The sequence below is a fragment of the Panulirus ornatus genome, chromosome 31 (assembly GCF_036320965.1).
Source record: "Panulirus ornatus isolate Po-2019 chromosome 31, ASM3632096v1, whole genome shotgun sequence".
Taxonomy (NCBI): Eukaryota; Metazoa; Arthropoda; class Malacostraca; order Decapoda; family Palinuridae; genus Panulirus; species Panulirus ornatus.
This window is the reverse complement of record NC_092254.1, coordinates 4,196,340-4,223,443: the sequence shown is the minus strand read 5'-3', so window position 1 is coordinate 4,223,443 and position 27,104 is coordinate 4,196,340. Positions and strand designations below refer to the sequence as shown.

Here is a 27,104-nt window from a genome sequence, read left to right as displayed (position 1 = left end):
CTTCTGCTCTCTCAACCATGCTCTTTTTATTTCCACACATCTCTCTTACCCTTACGTAACTTACTCGATCAAACCACCTCACACCACACATTGTCCTCAAACATCTCATTTCCAGCACATCCACCCTCCTGCGCACAACTCTATCCATAGCCCACGCCTCGCAACCGTACAACATTGTTGGAACCACTATTCCTTCAAACATACCCATTTTTGCTTTCCGAGATAATGTTCTTGACTTCCACACATTCTTCAAGGCTTCCAGGATTTTCCCCCCCTCCCCCACCCTATGATCCACTTCCGCTTCCATGGTTCCATCCGCTGCCAGATCCACTCCCAGATATCTAAAACACTTTACTTCCTCCAGTTTTTCTCCATTCAAACTTACCTCCCAATTGACTTGACCCTCAACCCTACTGTACCTAATAACCTTGCTCTTATTCATATTTACTCTTAACTTTCTTCTTTCACACACTTTACCAAACTCAGTCACCAGCTTCTGCAGTTTCTCACATGAATCAGCCACCAGCGCTGTATCATCAGCGAACAACAACTGACTCACTTCCCAAGCTCTCTCATCCCCAACAGACTTCATACTTGCCCCTCTTTCCAAAACTCTTGCATTTACCTCCCTAACAACCCCATCCATAAACAAATTAAACAACCATGGAGACATCACACACCCCTGCCGCAAACCTACATTCACTGAGAACCATATATATATATATATATATATATATTATTTTTTTATTTTATTATACTTTGTCAGTCTCCCGCGTTTGCGAGGTAGCGCAAGGAAACAGACGAAAGAAATGGCCCAACCCCCCCCATACACATGTATATACATACGTCCACACACGCAAATATACATACCTACACAGCTTTCCATGGCTTACCCCAGACGCTTCACATGCCTTGATTCAATCCACTGACAGCACGTGAACCCCGGTATACCACATCGCTCCAATTCACTCTATTCCTTGCCTTCCTTTCACCCTCCTGCATATTCAGGCCCCGATCGCACAAAATCTTTTTCACTCCATCTTTCCACCTCCAATTTGGTCTCCCTCTTCTCCTTGTTCCCTCCACCTCCGACACATATATCCTCTTGGTCAATCTTTCCTCACTCATCCTCTCCATGTGCCCAAACCACTTCAAAACACCCTCTTCTGCTCTCTCAACCACGCTCTTTTTATTTCCACACATCTCTCTTACCCTTACGTTACTCACTCGATCAAACCACCTCACACCACACATTGTCCTCAAACATCTCATTTCCAGCACATCCATCCTCCTGCGCACAACTCTATCCATAGCCCACGCCTCGCAACCATACAACATTGTTGGAACCACTATTCCTTCAAACATACCCATTTTTGCTTTCCGAGATAATGTTCTCGACTTCCACACATTCTTCAAGGCCCCCAGAATTTTCGCCCCCTCCCCCACCCTATGATCCACTTCCGCTTCCATGGTTCCATCCGCTGCCAGATCCACTCCCAGATATCTAAAACACTTCACTTCCTCCAGTTTTTCTCCATTCAAACTCACCTCCCAATTGACTTGACCCTCAACCCTACTGTACCTATATATATATATATACATATGTGTGTGTGTGTATGAGTGGATGGACCATGCTTCGTCTGTTTCCTGGCATTACCTTGCTGACGCGGGAAACAGCAATCAAGTATAATAAATGAATGAATAAATTAATACATACATATGTACATCCATATACATACCCATTTTTGCATTCTGAGAAAATCTTCTCTGTGCCCACATTCTTCATTGCTACCAGAACCTTCGCTCCCTTCCCCACCCTATAACTCACTTCTTTTATGGTTCCATTTGCTGCCAATTCTACTCCTAGATATCTAAAACACTTCATTTCTGGCAAGTTTTCTCCATTCATGCTTACACCCCAATTAACTTGTCCCTCCTGCTATCCTAAATAGTATCATGTCTATTTATTGATGAAATGGTGAGGGATGTGAGTGCAAGGGTCATGGAGAGAGGACCAGATATGTAGTCAGTTGTTGTTTGCTGATTATATGGTGCTGGTGGCAGTTTTGAGTGAGGAACTGCAGAAACTTGTCTCTGAGTTTGATAGCATGTGAAAGGAGAAAGTTAAGAGTAAATGTGAAAAGAAACAAAGTTATTAGGTCTGGCAGTTAAAAGAGAGAAGTTATTTGGAGTATGAGATTGAATGGGGAGAACTTAGAGTAAGTGGAAAATTTTAGGTACATAAGAGTGGATTTGGCAGCAGATTGACCCATCGGACCTGGAGTGAAGAATAGGATGGATGAGGGAGCAAAGGTTTAGGATGCCTAGAGAAATGTATGGAAAGAGAGGTCACTACATATAAGGGTAAAGATGGATGGTGGATGTGTTTGATAGTATAACAGTCCTTATCTATTCATATATTTATTTTATTATACTTGATCGCCACATCCCGCATTAGCAAGGTAGTGCCAGGTAATGGACGAAGAAGTGGCAGTGGAGTTCACCAGTTATAGAGACTCTTTTGCCATGGCCAACCCCTTGAGGGAAATCCCAAGGAGAATGGGCATCAGAGATATAGATAGATAGATAGATAAGTAGAGCATCTTATCTGCTTAAAGGAACTTTACACACCAAAGGAGTCCACATTTCCTTGCTATGGGAATTAGCACAGCCTTAAGTTGCAGGAGCTTTTAAAAAGATATTGGTCCTTGGGTAATTATAGATAATTAAAATACACACACACACACAAATAAGGTAAGAGTTGACATCAAAGTGAGTCCTTGGTATATTGCAAATTTAAGATTTTGTGTTATAAAAGTATCAATAATCATAGTTTTGTTTACTCCATAGATGACACATATAGAAGGGAGGAGACCAAGAATACTGATGAATACATGAAAACGACTGTTTCAGCTGGTGAGACGTCCAGGTTAACTCAAGGGATTAGAACCCACAAAATTACCATGGATAAAGGGAGGACATGTCCAGCAGATCATGTGGCCAAGTTAATGCAGGGTGACATGACTGATATGGAGTTGACTAATCCAGCTAGTCAGGTGTCCAGATTGAACCAGGGTAACATGACTAAGAAGATAACAATTGATATGGAGATAACTAATCCAGCAAGTCAGGTGGCCTGGTTAATTCAGGATGGCATGACTGATATGGAGATGACTTTTCCAGTAAGTCAGGTGGATAGGTTAACCCATGGTGACATGACAGAGAAGGTAAACACTAGTATGGAGATGACTTGTCCAGTAAGTCAGGTGGCCAAGTTAACCCATGGTGAAATGACAGAGAAGATAAACATTGATATGGAGATGACTTGTCCAGTAAGTCAGGTGGCCAAGTTAACCCAGGGTGACATGACGGAGAAGATGAACACTGATATGGAGATGACTTGTCCTATAAGTCAGGTGGCCAAGTTAACCCAGTGTGACATGACAGAGAAGGTAAATGCTGATATGGAGATGACTTGTCCAGTAAGTCAGGTGGCCAAGTTAACCCATGGTGAAATGACAGAGAAGATAAACATTGATATGGAGATGACTTGTCCAGTAAGTCAGGTGGCCAAGTTAACCCAGTGTGACATGACGGAGAAGGTAAACGCTGACATGGAGATGATTTGTCCAGTAAGTCAGGTGGTCAAGTTAACCCAGGGTGACATGACAGAGAAGATAAACATTGATATGGAGATGACTTGTCCTGTAAGTCAGGTGGCCAAGTTAACCCAGGGTGACATGACGGAGAAGGTAAACGCTGATATGGAGATGACTTGTCCAGTAAGTCAGGTGGCCAAATTAACCCAGGGTGACATGACAGAGAAGATAAACACTGATATGGAGATGACTTGTCTAGTAAGTCAGGTGGCCAAGTTAACCTGGGGTGAAATGACGGAGAAGATTATGACTCATATGGAAACAAGTAATCGAGCAAGACATTTGGCTTTGTCATCCCAGTATGTTACCCCTGATATGGATATGTCTTGCCCAAGACATAGTACTGCTGATTTGGGCATATTTATACCTAGAGGTGAGTGAATCTGCATCCTTTTGATATGTTTATGAATGAATTTGTAAGATATATCCTGAATATAATTATTGGGTTGTGTATGCCTGAGCTGTTACATTCTTAACCACAATAGCTTCAATTTAATCACTCTGTTTTTCAAGTTTGTTATTAGAAATATTTGATTTTTCCAGATGATATAGACTACTCTACTTGCAGATATTTTGAAGTTTACTTTTTATTAAACTGCCTGATGACATGATTTGTTACCTAATGCTTTCATGACAGAAAATGGAAAACAATAGATTGCATTATCTCAGATCTCAGTAGCTAGTGTGTGAGAAGTATCCCCAGATGACTGTGGACTGTGAGGAAAGTATCTTCAAATGTTTGTGGCCAGTATGAGAGCAATATCCTCAAATATTTGTAGCTAGTGTAGGAGAATTTTCCTCAAATGTGTGTATCCAGTGGAAGAGAAGTATCCACAAATACCTGCAGCCACTGTGAAAGAAGTATCCTCAAATGTGTGTATCCAGTGTAAGAGAAGTATCCTCAAATATCTGTAACCTCTCTCTTACCCTTTCATTACTTACCCGATCAAACCACCTCACACCACATATTGCCCTCAGACATTTTCATTTCCAACACATCCACCCCCTGCACAATCTTATCTTATCAGTAGCCTATATATCGCATCCATATAATGTAAGCTTTGGAACTCGTTACCCTTTCATGTCTTAAGCAGTTACTATGACCTGTCACATTTTAAAAGATGTTTTTCACATCCTCCAGAATTTGTGAATACTTTCCCTTGTCTCTTCTTTTAATCTTTTCATAATTCACTTATGGTCCAGCCTTGATGTGGACTTTCCTCCTAACTGGAGCCATTAATGTAAATAAAAAAATGGTTTTAGCCATATATCTGTAAGCCGGCAAAGTTTAAAATTCTTATCTCGTCCATTACACATTTTTTAGGTCTCCTCATCACATTTCCTTTTGCCAAAACATTTTCAGTTATCACATTTCCTCTCCAGAAATATGATTTCTTACATCAGTTACTATTTTACATAGTATCCAAATGTCTCTTGTCATCCATTAGGTCCAGTGACCCAGATAACCCAAGATGACTTAACTTCGAAAGTTACTGCTGGGCTAGAGTCAGCCTCTTCTGTAGTTCAGGTTTTTAATTCAAGTAGAAATAGCCCGATCAAGAAGATCACTGTTGATAAGGAAGTAACCTTCGAAACAGATTACAATAATGCAGACAAGAAAGCAATATTTGAAACAAATCACAATACTGCTGAGAAGGAGGTAACCTTTGAAACAGATCACAAAACTGCTGACAAGGAGGAAACCTTTGAAACAGATCTTAGTACTGCTGACAAAGAGGTAACCTTTGAAACAGATCACATTGCTACTGATAAGAAAGCAACCTGTGAAACAGATCACATTACTACAGAGATCCAAGACAAGCCACTCCAAAGGAAGATTAAAGATATGGAATGTAACAGTCAAGTACCTGATTTATCTCAAAATGACGCGATCCAGAAGGTAAGTGCTCATTTGAAAATAACCCCTCGAACACGTCAAATGACAAGGTTGACCAGAGATAATCCAGGTCAAGTGATTATTGCTGATAAAGAGTTGAACCATCCAACAGGTCAAGTGGATAGTCTTAGGCAACATCATCCATTTCAGAAGAAAACGAAGAAAATAGAGTTTTCCTCTCCAGTATTCCAGAATGCTACGTTTATTCATGATGACATGACCAAAACAATGACTGCTGATATAGAAATGAAATGTCTAAGTCAGGTCATTAGTGGGACTGAAAATGATTTGGCACAGAGAAAAATTACAGACATAGAGGGGACCTTTCCAGCAGATCAGGTGACTGTATTTACCCAGAATGACCAAATCCAGAGGATTATACATAAAGAAGCAGTCACACAGTTGGAAAATAAGACAGATCCTTTATTACCAGACCAGTCAAAGGATTTATCTTCCTTAAGCCACTTAGACGGTATCTGCAACTTTTCTCCTTCCATTTTCCAATCATTTTCTGTAAAGCCTAAAGATTGTGAAAAGGAAAATGATACCGAGTCTAAAATTAAACAGAATGGTTTTGATGATGCTGACAATATTAGCTTGAATTACAGTGAAGATAAAATTTGTAGAAAAGAATCCTTGGCCAAGAAAGCCCTTCCCACACCTGATGTACAGAAAGATATTGATAAGTCTCAGCTCTGTGGAAAAAGGGTACATTCTTCGGTATCAACAGACGAGCCATTACCTAAATGTTTTGTAAGTGATGTTAATCACTCCTCTTCATCTCATACTTGCCCCTCCCCACCCCAAGTTGGGTGCCATTCCTTGTTCTTACCCCAGGATGAGTCCCACCTCAAATCCATGACCCAAATACAATCCTACTCTTTGTCCCCATCCAAGATTATATCCCAAGATAGTTCCTTACAGTTGCCCCTGCCCCAGGGTGGCCCCCATTCCTTGACCCTCTCCCAGGTTGACCCCCTCCCTCTGACTGGTTCCCATTCCTCATATTTATCTAGCCATAAAGAGCATTTCTTGCTGAACAGTAATATAAATGAGGGAATGAGTACTGTATCTAACATTCCTGAGGATCATGGTGCTGAGGAACTGGTAAATGACATCAACCTGTCTCTTGTTAACATCAGTGACAACAGCACAGAGATTTCCCCTTTAACAGGTGATGTGAATGATAAAGTTTCCTCACAGGCATTTGTGCCAAGAGAAAGAAAAGTAAAAGAACAGAATCGACGTGAATCATTGGCCGCTTGTACAGTTGATCAGGTGATGCCACTGATAACTTCATTCATAGAACGTGCTAGTGTACTTCACAATACTCAGTCTAATTTAGAAATGTCAGCAAATGGGTCTGTTTGTTCCAGAGAGAGGTCACTAGCAAGTTTATCCTTCCAGTATATGAATGAAAACACCAACTTAACACTTCACCAGACAGATAAGTGTACTACAAAAGTCCCTTTACTTAGTTCACCTTCACTGGATATTAATTCCATTGCTAACTTGTCAAAGTTGGATCCAGAACACTCGTTGGCTTTCAGTGCCTCTCATGCAAATCACTGCACACATAAGATTTGTTCACACACAGATATGATACTGAAATCTGCAGATAAAATGAGCAAGACAAGTGGTGATGAGATATTCAGTGGTACACAAGGCTATGATGCTGACAGTGCAGGGAGTCCTATAGATAAGCCAAAAGTATGGATTGAGGTCGATCATTGTGAAGAAAATAAAAGTGACGGAGAGAAAATGCTATATAAAGAGGTTTCTCTGTGTAAGGTATCAGATAAAATAGAAAATCAGCTTCATTGTAGTAGAGGCTGTTGTCTCACTCCTGGTACCCTGATCTTCACACCCAGGTAAGCAATTACACATCTTATTTGTTTTGTGGGGAAATATGTGAATAATGCTTAATAATATATCATTCTTTAACTTTTTGTTCTTATTAGCTATTCATATCCTTTTTTGACAGTGACTACTTGTGGGTAGTGAAGGATATATATGAGGGAGAAAGGTATTTAATGCTGCAGAATAGCCCACTAGAATTAGGTCTAAATGTAATACGTTACAACAGCCACTGGAGAGTTTCATCTGCTGCCTGGAGTCCACAGGCTTCAAGTGAGTATCTTATTTCTCTTTAATTAGATAAATGATTTTCCATTATACAGTGGATATTGTGTTATGGTCATGAAAGGAAGATACAGAAACCCAATGCACGATCACTTTCTGCTCATCAGAACTCTCATCCTTGTCCGCTTATCTGAACCATCATTACTCCTGTCTGCTCATCTCAGCCATCATCACTCCTGTCTGCTCTTTTGAAGCATCATTACTCCTGTCTACTCCTCTGAGCCATTATCACTCCTGTTTGTGCTTCCAGACCATCACCACTCCCGTCTGCTTTTCTGAACCATCATCACTCCTGTCTGCTCTTTCAAACCACCATCACTTGTCTGAACCATCATTACTCCTGTCTGCTCATCTGAGCCATCATCACTCCTGTCTGCTCTTTTGAAGCATCATTACTCCTGTCTATTCCTCTGAGCCATTATCACTCCTGTTTGTGCTTCCAGACCATCACCACTCCCGTCTGCTCTTCTGAACTATCATCACTCCTGTCTGCTCTTCCAAACCACCATCACTTGTCAGCTCTTCTGAACCATCATCACTCTTGTCTACTTTTCTGAACTATCATCACTTCTGTCTTCTCTTCTGAGCCATCATCATTCCTATTTGTCTTCTTAACCATAATCCTTTCTTTGGTTTTCTGAACACCATAAATTCCTGTTTGTATAGTGATGAGATATGAGAGAAAATGTGATTATTGTGTGTGTGTGTGTGTGTGTGTACTACTTAAATCATTTGAAGTCCGTCTGGTATAAAATTGTTTAATGTGAGTATCTCAAACCAATTTATCTTGTAGAATACACCATTTAATATGATCATTGTGTGTGTGTCACATAAATCATTAAGTTTATCTGGTATAAGACACTATTTAATGTGAGTATTGTATGTGTGAGTGTTATCCCTGGATATAGGGAAGAAAGAAAACTACCCATAGTACCCCCTGCATTCATAGAAGACAACTATAGGGGCAGGAGTGGCTGGCTGGAAATCCTCCCTTTCTGTATTACTCATCAAAAGAAAAACAGCAAGGAGCCAAGTGAGGAATTTTCCCTCTAGGGCTCTGTCATCTATTCTTGACACTACCTTGCTCGTGGGATATGGCGAGCATGTGTGAAAAAAAAGGTGTTTGTACCACTTGAATCACAATATGTTTATCTGGTATATGACACTAAATTAATGAGAGTATTGTGTGTGTGTGTGTGTGTATGTACCATTGAAATCAAATAAAGTTTATCTGGTTTGACATTATTTTTTATGTACATGTATATATATGTATATGTCTGGGTGTGTATATATATGTATATGTTGAGATGTATAGGTATGTATATGTGCTGTGTGTGGAAATGTATGTATATACATGTGTATGTGGGTGGGTTGGGCCATTCTTTTGTCTGTTTCCTTGCGCTACCTCGCTAACACGGAAGAGAGTGACAAAGTATAATGAAATAAATAAATAAGACATTTAAGAATTTGGCAAAATATTGTGCTTACTTAGAGTAACTTGCAGAGGTGTCTACTGCCTGTGGAAAACTCATTCTAAATGTGTTGGGTTGTCGCCTGGAATCGGCAGTGGCCAAGTTGGATGGACTGCTTCTTTGTGAAATTGGTGATATTTTATCCAAAGTTTCTGCTGTATACCAAGATATTTTCAATATGATGATTGAGCTACATATGGTGAAGACTTCATATTTAACATTGTTTTTGCAAGACAGGTATGTTATATTGACCACTTTATCTCTGATGGTGGTATATTAAATTTTCTATGCCTATGTGTTAGTGTTTCATGTGAATTTCTTGTTTGGATAGATTGAACCTGCTTGACATTAAGAGCAGTATTACCAAGCTTGGTCTTGAAGTTGTTGTCATAACTAGTCACTATCTTCCATGTTCCCTCTTTTGAATTATACTTACTTCACCACTTCCCGATAACCAGGTGATATTATTATTTCATATCTTTTCTGACAGTATTTTAAAGCAGTAGTTGTCATATTCAGTAAAAGAATATATGCTTCTTTGTATTTCTTTTTCTTAGAAAAAAATATCATAGAAAATTAATATCTGTTTTTGTTACAGTGCATGACAATGACTTGTTCTACCTAAGTATTCCATACATAATTATTAAAGGAGAAATGGTAGTATTAGATGAGCTACCATCTTGTGCTGTAAAAATAATCACAGGAAAATGGATTGAGTCTTCTTATAACCATAGACTGACAGTAATGCTCCCTACATATGAACATTATCGTCTGGAGGAATTTGTTTTGTACATGAAAGATTATGTTTAATTTAGTTTATCCCAATGCATTATAGAAAGCAGATGATACAGTTTCTTGCATCATTATTTTTTCAGTATAAAGGTGACATTATTCAATTTGGAAGGCCATGTTAGTGTGGATTTACTTCTACAGTTACAGCCACCAGCACCCAACACAGATGAACTATACTCACTCCATCCTTGTGCTACCATCACTGTTGGCAACCTCAGGTCAGTCATGAAGTGTACACACTCTATCCTTGTGCCACCATCAATGTTGGCAACCTCAGGTCAGCCATGAACTGTACACACACCATTTTTAAGGCACCATAACTGAATAAAAGCAAGGTTATCAGCTTTAGTATGGTTAACAGACAAGTTAGTTGGGGTGTGAGTTTGAATGGAGAAAAATTGGAGGAAGTCAAATGTTTTAGATACCTGGGAGTGGACATGGTATCAAATGAAACCATGGAAGCAGAAGTCATAGGCTGGGTGATATGGCAAAGGTTCTGCCAGGGAGCACTGAAGAATGTGTGGAACGAGAGACCTATATCTGGGAGGGCAAAAATTGGTATGCTTGAAGGTATAGTAGTCCTAACATTATTATATGGATGCAAGGTATGGGCTATAGATAAGACATATGGAGGGGAGTGGATGTATTGGAAATGAAATGTTTGAGAACAGTACATGGTAGTGTGGGATGGTATGATCAAGTAGTAATGAAAGGGTAAGACAGATTTGTGGTAATAACATCAGTGTGGTTGAGAAAGCTGAGGGTGTGCTGAAATGGTTGAACATAAGAGAAAGAGCAGGGAAAGTTTAAAAAAGAGGATACATGTGTCAGAAGTGGAGGGAGCAAGAACGGGAAGACCAAATTGGAGATGGAAGGATGTAAATGAGAGATTTTGAGAGACCATGGGCTTAACATGCAGGAGAATGAAAGGCATACATGAAAAAGGGTGAGTTGGAATGAAGTATACAGAGGTCGACATTTTGTCACTGGACTGAACCAGGGCATGTGAGGTGCCCAAGGTAAACCATGGAAAGGTCCATGGGGCCTGGTTGTTGAGAGGTAGCTACGGTTTCAGTGCATTACACGACAGCTAAAGAATGGATACAAGTTGATGCTGTCTTTCTTCGTCTGTTCCTGGCATTACCTCACTAACATAGGAAACAACGATCAAGTATGAATTATGTACATGTGTATATATGTATGTCTGTGTATGTATATATGTATACATTGAAATATATAGGTATGTATATGTGCGTGTGGACATGTATGTATATACATGTGTATGTGGGTGGGTTGGGCCATTCTTTCGTCTGTTTCCTTGCGCTACCTCGCTAACACGGGAGACAGAGACAAAGTAAAATAAAAATAATGATTTTTTTTTTTTTTTTTTGCCGGTCTCCCGCGTTTGTGAGGTAGCACAATGAAACAGACGAAAGAAATGGCCCAACCCACCCCCATACACATGTATATACATACGTCCACACACGCAAATATACATACCTACACAGCTTTCCATGGTTTACCCCAGACGCTTCACATGCCTGTTTTAATCCACTGACAGCACGTCAACCCCGGTATACCACATCGATCCAATTCACTCTATTCCTTGCCCTCCTTTCACCCTCCTGCATGTTCAGGCCCCGATCACACAAAATCTTTTTCACTCCATCTTTCCACCTCCAATTTGGTCTCCCACTTCTCGTTCCCTCCACCTCCGACACATATATCCTCTTGGTCAATCTTTCCTCACTCATTCTCTCCATGTGCCCAAACCATTTCAAAACACCCTCTTCTGCTCTCTCAACCACGCTCTTTTTATTTCCACACATCTCTCTTACCCTTACCTTACTTACTCGATCAAACCACCTCACACCACACATTGTCCTCAAACATCTCATTTCCAGCACATCCATCCTCCTGCGCACAACTCTATCCATAGCCCACGCCTCGCAACCATACATTGTTGGGACCACTATTCCTTCAAACATACCCATTTTTGCTTTCCGAGATAATGTTCTCGACTTCCACACATTCTTCAAGGCTCCCAGGATTTTCGCCCCCTCCCCCACCCTATGATTCACTTCCGCTTCCATGGTTCCATCCGCTGCCAGATCCACTCCCAGATATCTAAAACATTTACTTCCTCCAGTTTTTCTCCATTCAAACTTACCTCCCAACTGACTTGACCCTCAACCCTACTGTACCTAATAACCTTGCTCTTATTCACATTTACTCTTAACTTTCTTCTTTCACACACTTTACCAAACTCAGTCACCAGCTTCTGCAGTTTCTCACATGAATCAGCCACCAGCGCTGTATCATCAGCGAACAACAACTGACTCACTTCCCAAGCTCTCTCATCCACAACAGACTTCATACTTGCCCCTCTTTCCAAAACTCTTGCATTCACCTCCCTAACAACCCCATCCATAAACAAATTAAACAACCATGGAGACATCACACACCCCTGCCGCAAACCTACATTCACTGAGAACCAATCACTTTCCTCTCTTCCTACACGTACACATGCCTTACATCCTCAATAAAACTTTTCACTGCTTCTAACAACTTGCCTCCCACACCATATATTCTTAATACTTTCCACAGAGCATCTCTATCAACTCTATCATATGCCTTCTCCAGATATATATATATATATATATATATATATATATATATATATATATATATATATATTTTATTTACCTCTTTACTTACCTCCTAAGTGCGAAAGACAAGGGAGCAAATGGGAACTTCAGTGAAGGGCGCAAATGGGGAGGTGATAACAAGTAGTGGTGATGTGAGAAGGAGATGGAGTGAGTATTTTGAAGGTTTGTTGAATGTGTTTGATGATAGAGTGGCAGATATAGGGTGTTTTGGTCGAGGTGGTGTGAAAAGTGCGAGGGTTAGGGAAAATGATTTGGTAAACAGAGAAGAGGTAGTAAAAGCTTTGCGGAAGATGAAAGCCGGCAAGGCAGCAGGTTTGGATGGTATTGCAGTGGAATTTATTAAAAAAGGGGGTGACTGTATTGTTGACTGGTTGGTAAGGTTATTTAATGTATGTATGACTCATGGTGAGGTGCCTGAGGATTGGCGGAATGTGTGCATAGTGCCATTGCACAAAGGCAAAGGGGATAAGAGTGAGTGCTCAAATTACAGAGGTATAAGTTTGTTGAGTATTCCTGGCAAATTGTATGGGAGGGTATTGATTGAGAGGGTGAAGGCATGTACAGAGCATCAGATTGGGGAAGAGCAGTGTGGTTTCAGAAGTGGTAGAGGATGTGTGGATCAGGTGTTTGCTTTGAAGAATGTATGTGAGAAATACTTAGAAAAGCAAATGGATTTGTATGTAGCATTTATGGATCTGGAGAAGGCATATGATAGAGTTGATAGTGATGCTCTGTGGAAGGTATTAAGAATATATGGTGTGGGAGGCAAATTGTTAGAAGCAGTGAAAAGTTTTTATCGAGGATGTAAGGCATGTGTACGTGTAGGAAGAGAGGAAAGTGATTGGTTCTCAGTGAATGTAGGTTTGCGGCAGGGGTGTGTGATGTCTCCATGGTTGTTTGATTTGTTTATGGATGGGGTTGTTAGGGAGGTGAATGCAAGAGTTTTGGAAAGAGGGGCAAGGATGAAGTCTGTTGGGGATGAGAGAGCTTGGGAAGTGAGTCAGTTGTTGTTCGCTGATGATACAGTGCTGGTGGCTGATTCATGTGAGAAACTGCAGAAGCTGGTGACTGAGTTTGGTAAAGTGTGTGAAAGAAGAAAGTTAAGAGTAAATGTGAATAAGAGCAAGGTTATTAGGTACAGTAGGGTTGAGGGTCAAGTCAATTGGGAGGTGAGTTTGAATGGAGAAAAACTGGAGGAAGTGAAGTGTTTTAGATATCTGGGAGTGGATCTGGCAGCGGATGGAAACATGGAAGCGGAAGTGGATCATAGGGTGGGGGAGGGGGCGAAAATTCTGTGAGCCTTGAAGAATGTGTGGAAGTCGAGAACATTATCTCGGAAAGCAAAAATGGGTATGTTTGAAGGAATAGTGGTTCCAACAATGTTGTATGGTTGCGAGGCGTGGACTATGGATAGAGTTGTGCGCAGGAGGATGGATGTGCTGGAAATGAGATGTCTGAGGACAATGTGTGGTGTGAGGTGGTTTGATCGAGTAAGTAACGTAAGGGTAAGAGAGATGTGTGGAAATAAAAAGAGCATGGTTGAGAGAGCAGAAGAGGGTGTTTTGAAATGGTTTGGTCACATGGAGAGAATGAGTGAGGAAAGATTGACCAAGAGGATATATGTGTTGGAGGTGGAGGGAATGAGGAGAAGAGGGAGACCAAATTGGAGGTGGAAAGATGGAGTGAAAAAGATTTTGTGTGATTGGGGCCTGACCATAAAGGAGGGTGAAAGGAGGGCAAGGAATAGAGTGAATTGGAGCAATGTGGTATACCAGGGTTGACGTGCTGTCAGTGGATTGAATCAAGGCATGTGAAGCGTCTGGGGTAAACCATGGAAAGCTGTGTAGGTATGTATATTTGCGTGTGTGGACGTATGTATATACATGTGTATGGGGGTGGGTTGGGCCATTTCTTTCGTCTTGTTTCCTTGCGCTACCTCGCAAACGCGGGAGACAGCGACAAAGCAAAAATATATATATATATATATATATATATATATAATCTTTTCTTTCTTTTAAACTATTCGCCATTTCCCGCATTAGCGAGGTAGCGTTAAGAACAGAGGACTGGGCCTTTTTTGGAATATCCTCACCTGGCCCCCCTCTGTTCCTTCTTTTGGAAAATTAAAAAAAGAAAAAAAACGAGAGGGGAGGATTTCCAGCCCCCCGCTCCCTCCCCTTTTAGTCGCCTTCTACGACACGCAGGGAATACGTGGGAAGTATTCTTAATCCCCTATATATATATATATATATATATATATATATATATATATATATATATATATATATATATATATATATGTATGTGTGTGTGTGTGTGAAGTGGTTTAAAGTTACTATCCTGGTTCAGTTTCTGTTGTTCATGACACTTATACCCTAACTTTTCAGAGTTGGGGGCCATATATTGACATTAAGAATAGTTGAAGGTAAATGAATGTAAACAGGAAAACATCCTTATACCTGTTAATCCATTGATATATTTATAATATCAGTAGCCACAAGATATATGGGTAAAGTTCGTAATAAGATAAATCAACCAAAACAATGTCAAGAATCTTTAAAAAATTTTGTCAGTTTGTGATGAAAGCTCAGTGGCAGTTTTAGATAATACTGTATATTTTCCTGAAATTTGCTACTGTTATGTTGTCTTTACTTAATATGGTGTGCTGGTTTGTTTTTCCTCATTTGCCAACTTTATACTGTTTTAATTTAGCTGTTTATAATTTTACACTCCCCTCTATGTTGTATTCATATCTGTGTGGTTTCATTTTTATTTTTCATACATACAATATAGCTGTGACTGATAAATAAATGTGCTACAGGCATCAGACTGTGGAGGAGACAATGGCTGGAGTTGTTCCTGGTCCCCGACAGCTGTTGAGGCTGCTACAGGCAGTCAATTTTATTGTGCAAAGTGAGGCCCACTGACTTAAAGGCTGTGATCACACTTCTGCTGTTCTAGTGTTCTACAACACACCACTGTTTCTACTATATGCTGCAGTATGGATAAACTAAAAAGAATCATCTCCATTAGGAGTTCCAGCAGATGGTATAAATGATTTGTAGATTATTGGATTCTACAGTAGTTACACAAAACACTTTAACATTGTCTTGGACATGAATGTGATTTCATTAAACACTGTAAGGAACTTTTACACAAACACTGCGGTAGCTCTTTTGAACAGTACTGTAGTGAATTTACTAAATACTGTAGCAATTCTGTTGCATGAGAAAAAACTGAATAAACACTGGCAGGATGATGTATTTAATTTTTTGAAGCATTTCCTTGTGTGGTTTCCACTAGAGGTGCACTTGAACTTGGTTCCAGCTGGAACCCCATTTTCTATAAGTTTCATTTCTGGCTGGAACTCCAACTAAAGAACTTGACAGAATTTGGGATGGTGAGGAGCCTCTAGTACTGGAGTGGAGGTGAGAGAGGTGTGAAGCCTTGTTCCTTTGTTACTGGTAGGGGAGCTGCGGAGCCTTGTTCCTCGAGTTCTGTCAGGGGAGGCGAGGAGCCTTGGACCTCAAGTTCTGTCAGGGGAGGTGAGGAGCCTTGGACCTCCAGTATTAGTAAAGGAGGTGAAGAGCCTTGTTCCCTAAGTACTGGTGGGCGAGGCGTGGAGCCTTGTTCCTCAGGTATTGACAGGGGAGGTGGGAAACCTTGTTCTTCGAGTACTAGTAGGCAAGGTGAGAAGCCTTGGTCCTCTGGTACTAGTAGGGGAGGTGAGGAGCCTTTTGCTCAGGTGCACAAACATCCTTAAAAGCAAACACCTGCTCCCCACATCATCTACATTCTGATAGTCTGTACATGCATTCACTCAACATAATTCTACCTCTGTAATTCAGACACTCACCTTTATCCTCTTTGCCTTTATATAGTGGCACTGTAGATGAATTTTGACAATCTTCAGGTACTTCAGCATGATCCATATGCAGAGTTGGCCAACATACTTTGTCTGCCTCCACATACATTTTTAAAGGCATTGTCATACATGCATTTTAGTACTATGCCATCTCTCATGTGGCCTTGATTACTGTCTGCAGACATCTAAGCATGGATTTGGCAACTTACCTCAAGTATTCAAGGTCCATGTTTTGGGTCCACTGGGTCTTGATCTGAATGAGGCAAGGCACTGATTAGGTGCTGCAGGAAGCAGCTGCTTGATTGTGCATTCTAAGCATCCAGTGCAGGCAGCTAGGAAGAGTAAAGAAAGTACTTCCCTCAAGATAGCCTGAGGAAGGTTGCTGGTGCTCACACTGTTAGAAAAACTAATCTTCAGTGACCAGATGTACAGTGATTTCACCCTGAGAGCATTATATGCTTGTACCTACAATAAAACGTAGCCACATATCAAGTTTGAAAATATATGCAGGGCAGTCAATGTTTTTTTGCAGACAATGTGCATTGAAAATCCTTCCTAACAATCTATAACAGAGTCACATCCTTTTTTAAGAAATTCAGCTAAGTATCATTTACTCCAATTGCTACATTTCATCTTAAGCAAGGCTTCTCCATCCCTTCTCGTTTCACACACTAATTTCCATGATCATCTCTCCACATATCTCCCAGGCCCTTCTTTGCCACTGCACATCTTGAAGCTCCTTTGCTTTACAACATCTTTTATTACACCATTCTTTTCTCTTTCTTACTGTTTCCTATGTATTTAAGGCTTGAAGTACCTGTTACCTTTGATCATACTCCTTCACTGTAAATTTCACAGAACCTCTGACCACAAAGCCCTTATTCCTGATACAGACCTCCAATTTCCTGTGTATGTTACCGAAGAAACTGGTGGTTGCCTGGCCACTGCGAAACAAAAATAGATACATTTTGGCCACTTCCAAATTCCCCAGTTAACACGATTTCTGCATAGTATAGTAGTTTTTTAGGAACATATTCACAGCACAAACTGAAGAATTACTGTATTTAGAAAACTACTTTCTGGGTAATCATAATAACTATCTTAAAAGGAGTTTGCTTTTCAATTTAAAATTTGAGACTGCCTGATACAGAATGACTAAAATACTGTAATTATTACTAATTGTTGGATTATCTTCTACTGACTTCATTATACATGAGCCTCATAACCTGAGGGTTCTATTAACAGAGGTACATGTGTATTTGTGATTTACATGTTACCCTGTCTGTTAACTTTGTTTACATATATATCAGATCTTTCACACAGACACACACACATATCCAAAGCTAAGCCAGGTACTCATTTACTGATCAGCCCAAAGGGAAGAATGAACAGCTGAGCTGGCTTTGGGTTTGCTGTTTAAGTACATTCAAACCTAGGTGGGCCTAAACATGAATCAAGAACAGGAACACTTCACTAAACTACAAAAGCTAGTATGTGTGGAAAGCAAGGCTCTACCAGTTCATCAATATTTGGCTACTCATACAGTGCATCTGTTTATGGGGTGAAGGTGCTTGGGAGTACTGCTACTAGCAACACCATGCTTTAGGAAGTATGGTCTCTAAATGGTGTTAGCTTATTCCCAAAAGGACACTGTGGCATTTGTCAGTATGTGGAAGTAAGTACTGAAAATTATTTTTCAATATATCACAGACATTGAAACAGTTCTGTGCAAGATGTCAACTTTTAGAATCTCCAACACAGGGAAACTTAATAAAACAAATAAAAACTTATGATTTTATAGTACCTCTGATTTTCAATGTACTTCCTTTTCATTCCACTGCTCAGTTTAGACATCAATTGGATCCTTCCTTGCTTTTACTGAACGCTGGGTTTTTGATGAAATCTGGAATACAAACAAAACTTGAGGAATTGCCATCAAATGCCTGAGGATAAGTCTTTCATTTTCTTTCATATTGCTTATTGTTTCCTACACGAGTGAGGTAGTGCCAGGAAATTATGATAAAAGGGTCCCATTCACTCGCATCCATTCTCTGGCTGTCACGGGTAATGCACTGAAACCACAGCCCCCTATCCTCAACCAGGATCCAGACCTTTTTGTGGTTTTTTCCTGGATGCTTCATATGCCTCAGTCCAGTCCACTGACAGTATGCCATCCCCTGCATGCCAAATCAATCTTAATTCACTCTCTCCTCAGTATGTCTTTCACCTTCCTGCTTGTTCAGGCTCCATTCACTCAAAATATTTTACAATTTATCCTTCCATCTCCAATTTGGTTTCCCCTCCACTTCTGAAACATATCTTCTTTGTCGTCCTCTCCTCACTCATCTCTCCTTATGTCCAACTCACTTCAACATACTCTTCAGCTCTCTCAACAACACTCTTCTTATCACCACACCTCTCTCTTACCCTACATTGCTTACTTGATCAAACCCCCTCACACCACATACTGCCCTCACATATTTCATTACTAAAGCATCCACCCTCCTTATATTCTCATCCATAGCCCACGTCTTACATCTATACATCATCACTGGAACTACTATACCTTCAAACATACCCATTTTCACTCTCCCAGAGATTGATATCTCATTCCACCCATTCCTCAATGCTCCCAGAACTTTTGCCCTCTCGCCCACACAATGATTCACCTCTGCTTCCAGAGTTCCATTTACTGCCATGTCCACTCCCAGGTATCTAAATCACCCTACTTCCTCCAAGGTTTCTCCATTCAAACTCACTCCACCCAACTAACCTACTCCTCTGCTCTGTTATACCTAATAATCTTTCGTTTAATCACATTTACTCTCAACTTTCTCCTTTCACACATACTCCCAAACTCGGACATTAACCTCTGCAAATTTTCTTTCAACTCTCCCACTAAAGCTGTTTCACCAGCAAAAACAACTGACACTTCTCAGGGCCCCTCACTCCCTAAAGACTGCATACCTGCCCCTTTCTCTAGGATCCTTCATTTACCTCCCTCAACAACTCGCCCACAAGCAAGTAAAACAGCCATGGTAAAGTCATACACCCCTGCCACAGACCCACCTTCACCTGGAATGACTTACCCTCCTCTCTACCTAACTGCACACACACATTACTCTCTTGATGAAAACCCACTGCTTCTGCTAGCTTAACCTCTATATCATATATTCAAAAGACCTAACCCAAAGCATCTCTATCAACCCTGTTGTATGTTTTCTTTCTGTTTCTCCATTTACTTCTCACACATTCTTCGAGGCAAAACACCTGATCCACACATCCTCTATCACTTCTGAAACCACACTGCTCCTCCCCAGTCTGACACTCTGCAAATGCCTTCACCCTCTCAGTCACCACTCTCCCATACCACACTCTACAAACTTACATCTCTGTAGTTTGAACACTCAAAATTTTTCCCCTTTGCCTTTATACAATAGCACTATAGATGCATCCTGCCAATCCTTAGGCACCTCACCATGAAACTTGCATACACTTAAAATCCAGACTAAACAATCAACAACAGAGGCATCTCCTTTCTAAAGAAATTCATTTCAATACAATCCACTTCAGCCACCTTGCAACATTTCATCTGATACAAGGCTTTCCCCACACCTTTCTTCATCACACCACTTTCAGTGACTTGCTTCACATACCTTCTTGCCCCAAACACCCTACATCTGCCATCCTATTATCAAACACATTCAACAATCCTTCAAAATACATTCTACTTCCTCACCTCAGCACTACCACTTCCTCATTTGTCAACTTCAGATGTTTCCATTTGTTCTACTGTTTTTCCTATGCCATTAACTACCTTCCAAAACATCTTTATTTTTCTTGATGTTTTGATACTTGTTCACCCCAAATCTCATATGCCTCTCTCTGTTTATCCTCTGCACTTTCATCTTGACTTCCTGCTGCTTTCTCTTGTACATCTTCCAATCACTTGCACTCCTTGTAAGTGCTGCTCATACAGCTCTCTTTCTCTTTCACTAGCAACTTTACTAAATCATTCCACCACTCAACACCTTTTCAACATGCTACACACTACTATTGCATATGCCACGCTGCTTACCTAAGTACCTACCATTCCTCACCATTTCCCTTAGTTTCGTTCACTCACCTTTTGCCATTCCACACTCAATCTTACCCAGTATTTCAACAAAAATCCCTTTTCCAAGCTTACTTAGTTTTCACCAACCCCTATCACCCATATCCTTTCCTCTTTTCCAAAAACTCAATAAATCTTCACCCTTAGCTCCAACAGATAATGATCCAGCATCCCACTGGCTGCTTCTCTCAGCACATTAATACCAAAGAGTTTCTTTTTTCTTCATACTGATTAGTAAGTAGTCCAATAATGGATACTTACCATCTCTCCTACTCAACCATGTAGACTTGTGCAAGTCCTTTTTAAATCAAGTATTCCAAATCATCATTCTTTTTTCACCACACAGCAAGTTATTTACCATTTCCATCAAAGTCCTTTTTAAATCAGGTATTCCCAATCATTTTTTTTTCACCACACAGCGGGTCATTTACCATTTCCATTTTAGCCTTTTTTCTAAATTGGGTATTCCCAATCATCATTCTTTTTTCACCACAATGACTTATTTACCACTCCCATTCAGCTTACTAAATACCCCACGCCCCTAATTAAATCCTCAACTGCCATATTACTCACTTTCACATTCACTTATACCCATTCTCTTGCACCAAACTGCTGACACACCAACTCGTATGTTCCCAAAACACTTTGCATCATTTTCTTTCTTCTCATGGCCAGATGCATAGGCACTAATAATATAATCACCCATTTCTTGTAATCCACTTTCATTTGTACCTAAATCGATCTGAAGTTCACTTCCTTATATTCTTTCACACATTCTCAACAACAACTGCTTCAGCAATAGTGCCATCCCTTCCTTAGCTTTTTTACCCTTGCACCAACCCTCGACTTTATCCCAAAGATATTCCCAAACCTTTTTTCTCCCTAACCCTTCAGCTTTGTTTCACTTAAGAGCTACAACATTCAGGTTCCTTTCCTCAAACATACTACCTGTCCCTCCTTTTAATTGTGGTTACAAACCCACTTGAGCCTTCCAGGAGGATCTACATGTCCTTCATACTGTAAGTCCCTAATCAGATGGTACTGGCATCTACTCTTCTTCTATATATAATTCATACTGTAAATCCTTCTATTAAATACCTTTTAAAAGATGAAGTTAGGCTTATGACATCTTGCTTGGTACCTTGATCAATATAGTCTTTGTCTCCAGGTACTCTGCTAATCCTTCCTCGCCCCTGAAGCCAAAAAATGAGATTAGTCATAACTTAAAGTCTTTCTGTAGTACAAAACCAATCCAAGAAACATTATATATTCATACAAGTCTTGCATCTTTTTTGAAAAAGCTAGTATTAGAAAATATTTGATATCTCAACAAGATTTCATAAATTTAGGGGTTGGAGCAGTCTTCTACATAAAAGTAGCCTCGATAATTACATATTCAATTTCTGTAATGAATTCAAGAGCCACACATCTGCCTTTGAAGAACTGTCACTTGGCCACCCCCTAGCATAAATAATAAGTCAGAAGAAAGAGGAATATGGAAATAGTAAGAGAATATGATGAAAGGACAGAGAAATGGGAGCAATATCTGAGGGATGTGCTTTGGAACCATGCAGCTGATCATCAGTGATCTTGCAGCACTTTTAACGTTCCCACTTATAACTAATAATAAAGTATATCTTACAATCTCTAAGTCTCCAATATCTTGTTCTTAAGTCTTTCCTGAACGTTTTTCTACCAGACAATTTTTTGCATCAAAGTAAAAATTTCAAGAGAGTAAAAGCTAAAAACCTTTCCCAAGGAGAAAAACTATAATCAAAAGCCCAAACATACAAATTTCAAATATATGGCACAAAATTAATTGAGCATAGAAGCTTGCATTAGAACTGCAAAAAGTTTACTTACAGTTCTCGGCCATGACCAGACTGCTTGTAGCCTCCAAATGGGGTTTGTGGCAAAGATAAGTCATAGCAGTTCACCCTGAAATATAACAGTAAATATTGAATCATTAGTCACATTCATCTTCAGCTTCTACTCATACCATATTAACCTTAATGGTGACTATAACACACATCAATAATTTCCAGACAATGAATACAGCTTTTATAAAGTGGTAAATTCAAACAGAGTTGTAATGAGGTAGAATTCTCCATATATCTGGGAAAACTTATCACAGGATTTTCAAAGTAAAGGGGCAAGTGGGGAAGTAATAACAGATAGTGAGGATATGGAGTGAGTGTTATGAAGGTCTGATGAATGTGTTTGATGATAGAGTGGCAGATATAGGGTGTTTTGGTCAGGGTTGTGTAAGGTGAGACGGTCAAGGAGAATGGTTTAGTTAAGAAAGAAGAGGTAGTGAAAGTTTTGTGGAAGATGAAATCTAGCAAGGTGGCGGGTTTGGATGGTACTGCAGTAGAATTTATCATAAAAGGGGGTGACTGTGTTGTTGATTGGTTGGTATGGATATTTAATGTATGTATGGATCATGGTGAAGTGCCTGAGGATTGGTGGAATGCATGCATAGTGCAAATGTACAAAGACAAAGGGGGTAAAGGTGAGAGTTCAAACTACAGAGGCATAAGTTTGTTGAGTATTCCTAGGAAATTATATGGGAGGGTATTGACTGAGAGGGTGAAGGCATTTACAGAGCATCAGAATGGGGAAGAGCAGTGTGGTTTCAGAAGTGGTAGAGGATGTTGGATCTGGAGAAGGCATATGATAGGGTTGACAGAGACGCTTTGTGGAAGGTCTTAAGATTATATGATGTGAGAGGTTGCTAGAAGCAGTGAAAAGCTTTTACCAAGAATGTAAAACATGTGTATGAATAAGGAGTGATTGGTTCTTAGTGAATGTAGGTCTGTGGCAGGGATGTATGATGTCCCTATGGTTGTTTAATTTGTTTATGGATGGAGTGGTTAGAAGGTAAATGCAAGAGTTTTGGAGAAAGGGGCAAGTAAGCAGTCTGTTAAGCAGAAGGCCTGGTAAGCAAGTCAGTTGTTCTTCGCTAATGATACAGCTCTAGTGGCTGATTCAAGTGAGAGACTACAGAAGTTGGTGACTGAGTTTGGAAAAGTATGCGAAAGGAGAAAGTTGAGAGTAAATGCAAGTAAGAGCAAGGTTATTAGGTGTTAAGGAGGGTGAAAGGAATGCCTGGGATATAATGAAGTTGGTATATGAGCAGCAAAATGCTGTCCAAGGTATGAACCAAAGTACATTGAATTCAAGATAAACTACAATGTTGGCTGTACATGGTAGAATTTGGTTTCAGTACATTATACATGAGAGCTACGGAAAGGATGTGTGCAAACAAGGTCATAACTCATTTGTTCCTGACCTTATCTCTCTAAGGTGAGAAAGGCTATAAGATATACAGAAGTAATGTTTCTGGTCATAACAACATCCTTATGGCACAACAAAAGACCTTACTATGATTCTATGAAGTTTTATGACATTCTAAGAGCAATGTGACAAATTATGCACATTAGCATTATATGGTAGACTGTGTAAATGCTCAGCTTTTGTACTGATGGAAGACTATGTAAAATAAGTTAGGTGAGGTAAGCTGTTCTCATGGTACAAACAGTCAAAGAGTCTTGACAGCAATCTCCTTCCTCACAGTAGAAAAAACTTACAAAATTCAAAATGACTCACCAAACTGATCCAGCACGAACAGCTTGAGCATACATTAGTGCCTTGTTAATGTCACGTGTCACAATTCCTGAAGCGAGCCCATATTCTGTTTTATTGGAGCGCTCAATCACCTCTTCCAGTGTACTAAACTTGAGGATGACTTGCACCGGTCCAAAAATCTGCAACCACGAATAAAGATTTGCTAAACAAGACAAATATAGTTATTAATTCCAGTAAACATAACCTTAAACATCTTAAGCAAACTTTTATGACAACTAAGTTGACACTGGAAATTTCAAATAATTACCCAGTTACAGGAACTAATCCAACTGTTGCACTACTGTATGTGTGCCATCGAATTACTGAATGTAAGCTAATAAATCAACAGCAGATTATCCTTAAACTTATTACTTTTTTTTTTTTTATACTTTGTCGCTGTCTCCCGCGTTTGCGAGGTAGCGCAAGGAAACAGACGAAAGAAATGGCCCAACCCCCCCCCATACACATGTATATACATACGTCCACACACGCAAATATACATACCTACACAGCTTTCCATGGTTTACCCAGACGCTTCACATGCCTCGATTCAATCCACTGACAGCACGTCAACCCCGGTATACCACATCGCTCCAATTCACTCTATTCCTTGCCCTCCTTTCACCATCCTGCATGTTCAGGCCCCGATCACACAAAATCTTTTTCACTCCATCTTTCCACCTCCAATTTGGTCTCCCTCTTCTCCTTGCTCCCTCCACCTCCGACACATATATCCTCTTGGTCAATCTTTCCTCACTCATCCTCTCCATGTGCCCAAACCACTTCAAAACACCCTCTTCTGCTCTCTCAACCACGCTCTTTTTATTTCCACACATCTCTCTTACCCTTACGTTACTCACTCGATCAAACCACCTCACACCACACACTGTCCTCAAACATCTCATTTCCAGCACATCCATCCTCCTGCGCACAACTCTATCCATAGCCCACGCCTCGCAACCATACAACATTGTTGGAACCACTATTCCTTCAAACATACCCATTTTTGCTTTCCAAGATAATGTTCTCGACTTCCACACATTCTTCAAGGCCCCCAGAATTTTCGCCTCCTCCCCCACCCTATGATCCACTTCTGCTTCCATGGTTCCATCCGCTGCCAGATCCACTCCCAGATATCTAAAACTTATTACTATGAGAACAATAAAATCACTGAAGAAATTTCTCTTTATGAGTAATTTCTCCTCCTCCCTTGCAACTATTTGAAGTGTTTACAGAAGACAATCCCAAATCTAAACAAGGTGTAGCAAAAAATGTCCATAATAGAGGGAAAACAGATAATGAATTTGAGTCACAATGAATGTGAACAATTTATAATGTGCAGACCACCACTTTCTTGCTGGCATTCCAGACACCATCCATCTCACCAACACTGCAAAAACTGTCTTGTCACAGGACCCATAATGCTTAAGATGCAGCTTCCACACTGAAGACAATAACTGATTTACAATATCATGTTCTGAAAACAATTTACAATATCATGTTCTGAAAATGATCTACTAAATTACATTCTGCCAATGATTTACAATATTCTGTTCTGCTGATTTACAATATCATGTTCTGACGATGATTTACATTATATTCTGGCAATGATTTACAATATCCTGTTCTGACAACAATTTACAATCTACAATTTTATGTTTTGACAATGATGTACAATATTATAATCTGACAATGATTTACAATATCATATTCTTACAATGATTCACAAATCATATTCTCAACGCTTTACCATGTTATTTTCTCACAATGATTTACAATACTGTAATCTCACTATTAGTTACAATATTACATTCGCACAATGATTTCCAATATCATATTCCCACTACGACTTACAATATTATATTCTCACAATTATTTACAATATATTCTGTCAATGATTTACAATACCATGTTCCGACAGTGATTTACAATATCATATTCTGATGATGATTACAATATCAGACTCTCACGATTTACAATATTATATTCTGACAATGATTTACAATATTATAGTCTCACTGATTTACAATATAATATTCTGACTGATTTATAATACTATATTCTGACAATGATTTACAATATATTCTCAATGATTTACAATATCATATTCTCACAATGATTTACAACAATACAATCTGACAATGAATTCCGAATATGTGTAACAAAATCATTATTAGGACATATAAAAACTGATAAGAGACTATAGTTCCATTCTGAACACCGTAAAATTTCTGGGCAGTAGTGGTAAGACAAGCACTCAAGGCCAAACATTTTACATTTACCAATATGTCCCTCATTATACCTACTCGATCTTTAATATAAATCACTCAAATATTGGTTGGATCTTCAAAGTATTCTAAAGTATGAAGCATCAACATATACACTTCATTTTCGGGTAAACTTTAGTCTAAATATTTATGACATACCTCCTCTTTAGCAATGGTCATGTTGTCTGTCACATCAGAGAACACTGTTGGTTGAATGAAGTAACCCTTGTTACCCAGACGACCTCCACCACACTCCAACACGGCTCCTTCCCTTTTGCCTTGGTCAATGTAAGCCAAAACACGCTCCATCTGCTGCTGGCTCACCTGAAAGATGTGAATATTCACAACGCTAGCAGGATGATCCAACTTATCTATAAGCCACTGGAACTTCCTCATTCCAGAAGTTTACCTTTGTGCTGTATCAGCTTCTTAAAGCCACTTATGTTAGAGAGATTAAGGTATTCTTAGTTCTGTCCTACTCACAGAAGCAGGAACATAAAAAAAACTCCTCATAGAGAGTCTACATATAGACAATATACACTGAAAGTAAATATGTAGTTAATATGGTAACAATAAAAATATTATCCCTTATACATTTAA

General features: G+C 39.7%; 2 protein-coding genes across 6 annotated transcripts in view; one reads left to right on the top strand and one right to left on the bottom strand.

Moving 5' to 3' along the window:
- Window positions 1-15,890, top strand: part of LOC139758726 (uncharacterized) — a 28,529-nt gene extending 12,639 nt beyond the window's left edge. For 2 of the 3 annotated variants that reach the window (XM_071680426.1, XM_071680428.1), the window contains 6 exons: window positions 2,851-4,032; window positions 5,108-7,427; window positions 7,541-7,686; window positions 9,203-9,407; window positions 10,046-10,180; window positions 15,453-15,890. In XM_071680426.1, the coding sequence (XP_071536527.1) occupies window positions 2,851-4,032; window positions 5,108-7,427; window positions 7,541-7,686; window positions 9,203-9,407; window positions 10,046-10,180; window positions 15,453-15,558 (4,094 nt within the window). In that variant the 3' untranslated portion in view covers window positions 15,559-15,890. The remainder of the gene's footprint in view (window positions 1-2,850; window positions 4,033-5,107; window positions 7,428-7,540; window positions 7,687-9,202; window positions 9,408-10,045; window positions 10,181-15,452) is intronic. The other variant, XM_071680427.1, reaches the window with a different exon arrangement.
- A 2,388-nt stretch (window positions 15,891-18,278) lies between these two features.
- Window positions 18,279-27,104, bottom strand: part of LOC139758728 (aldehyde dehydrogenase, mitochondrial) — a 40,366-nt gene continuing 31,540 nt past the window's right edge. For all 3 annotated transcript variants that reach the window (XM_071680434.1, XM_071680436.1, XM_071680437.1), the window contains 5 exons: window positions 26,664-26,828; window positions 24,220-24,377; window positions 22,474-22,548; window positions 21,709-21,803; window positions 18,279-18,399 (listed from right to left, as the gene is read on the bottom strand). In XM_071680434.1, the coding sequence (XP_071536535.1) occupies window positions 21,731-21,803; window positions 22,474-22,548; window positions 24,220-24,377; window positions 26,664-26,828 (471 nt within the window). In that variant the 3' untranslated portion in view covers window positions 18,279-18,399; window positions 21,709-21,730. The remainder of the gene's footprint in view (window positions 18,400-21,708; window positions 21,804-22,473; window positions 22,549-24,219; window positions 24,378-26,663; window positions 26,829-27,104) is intronic.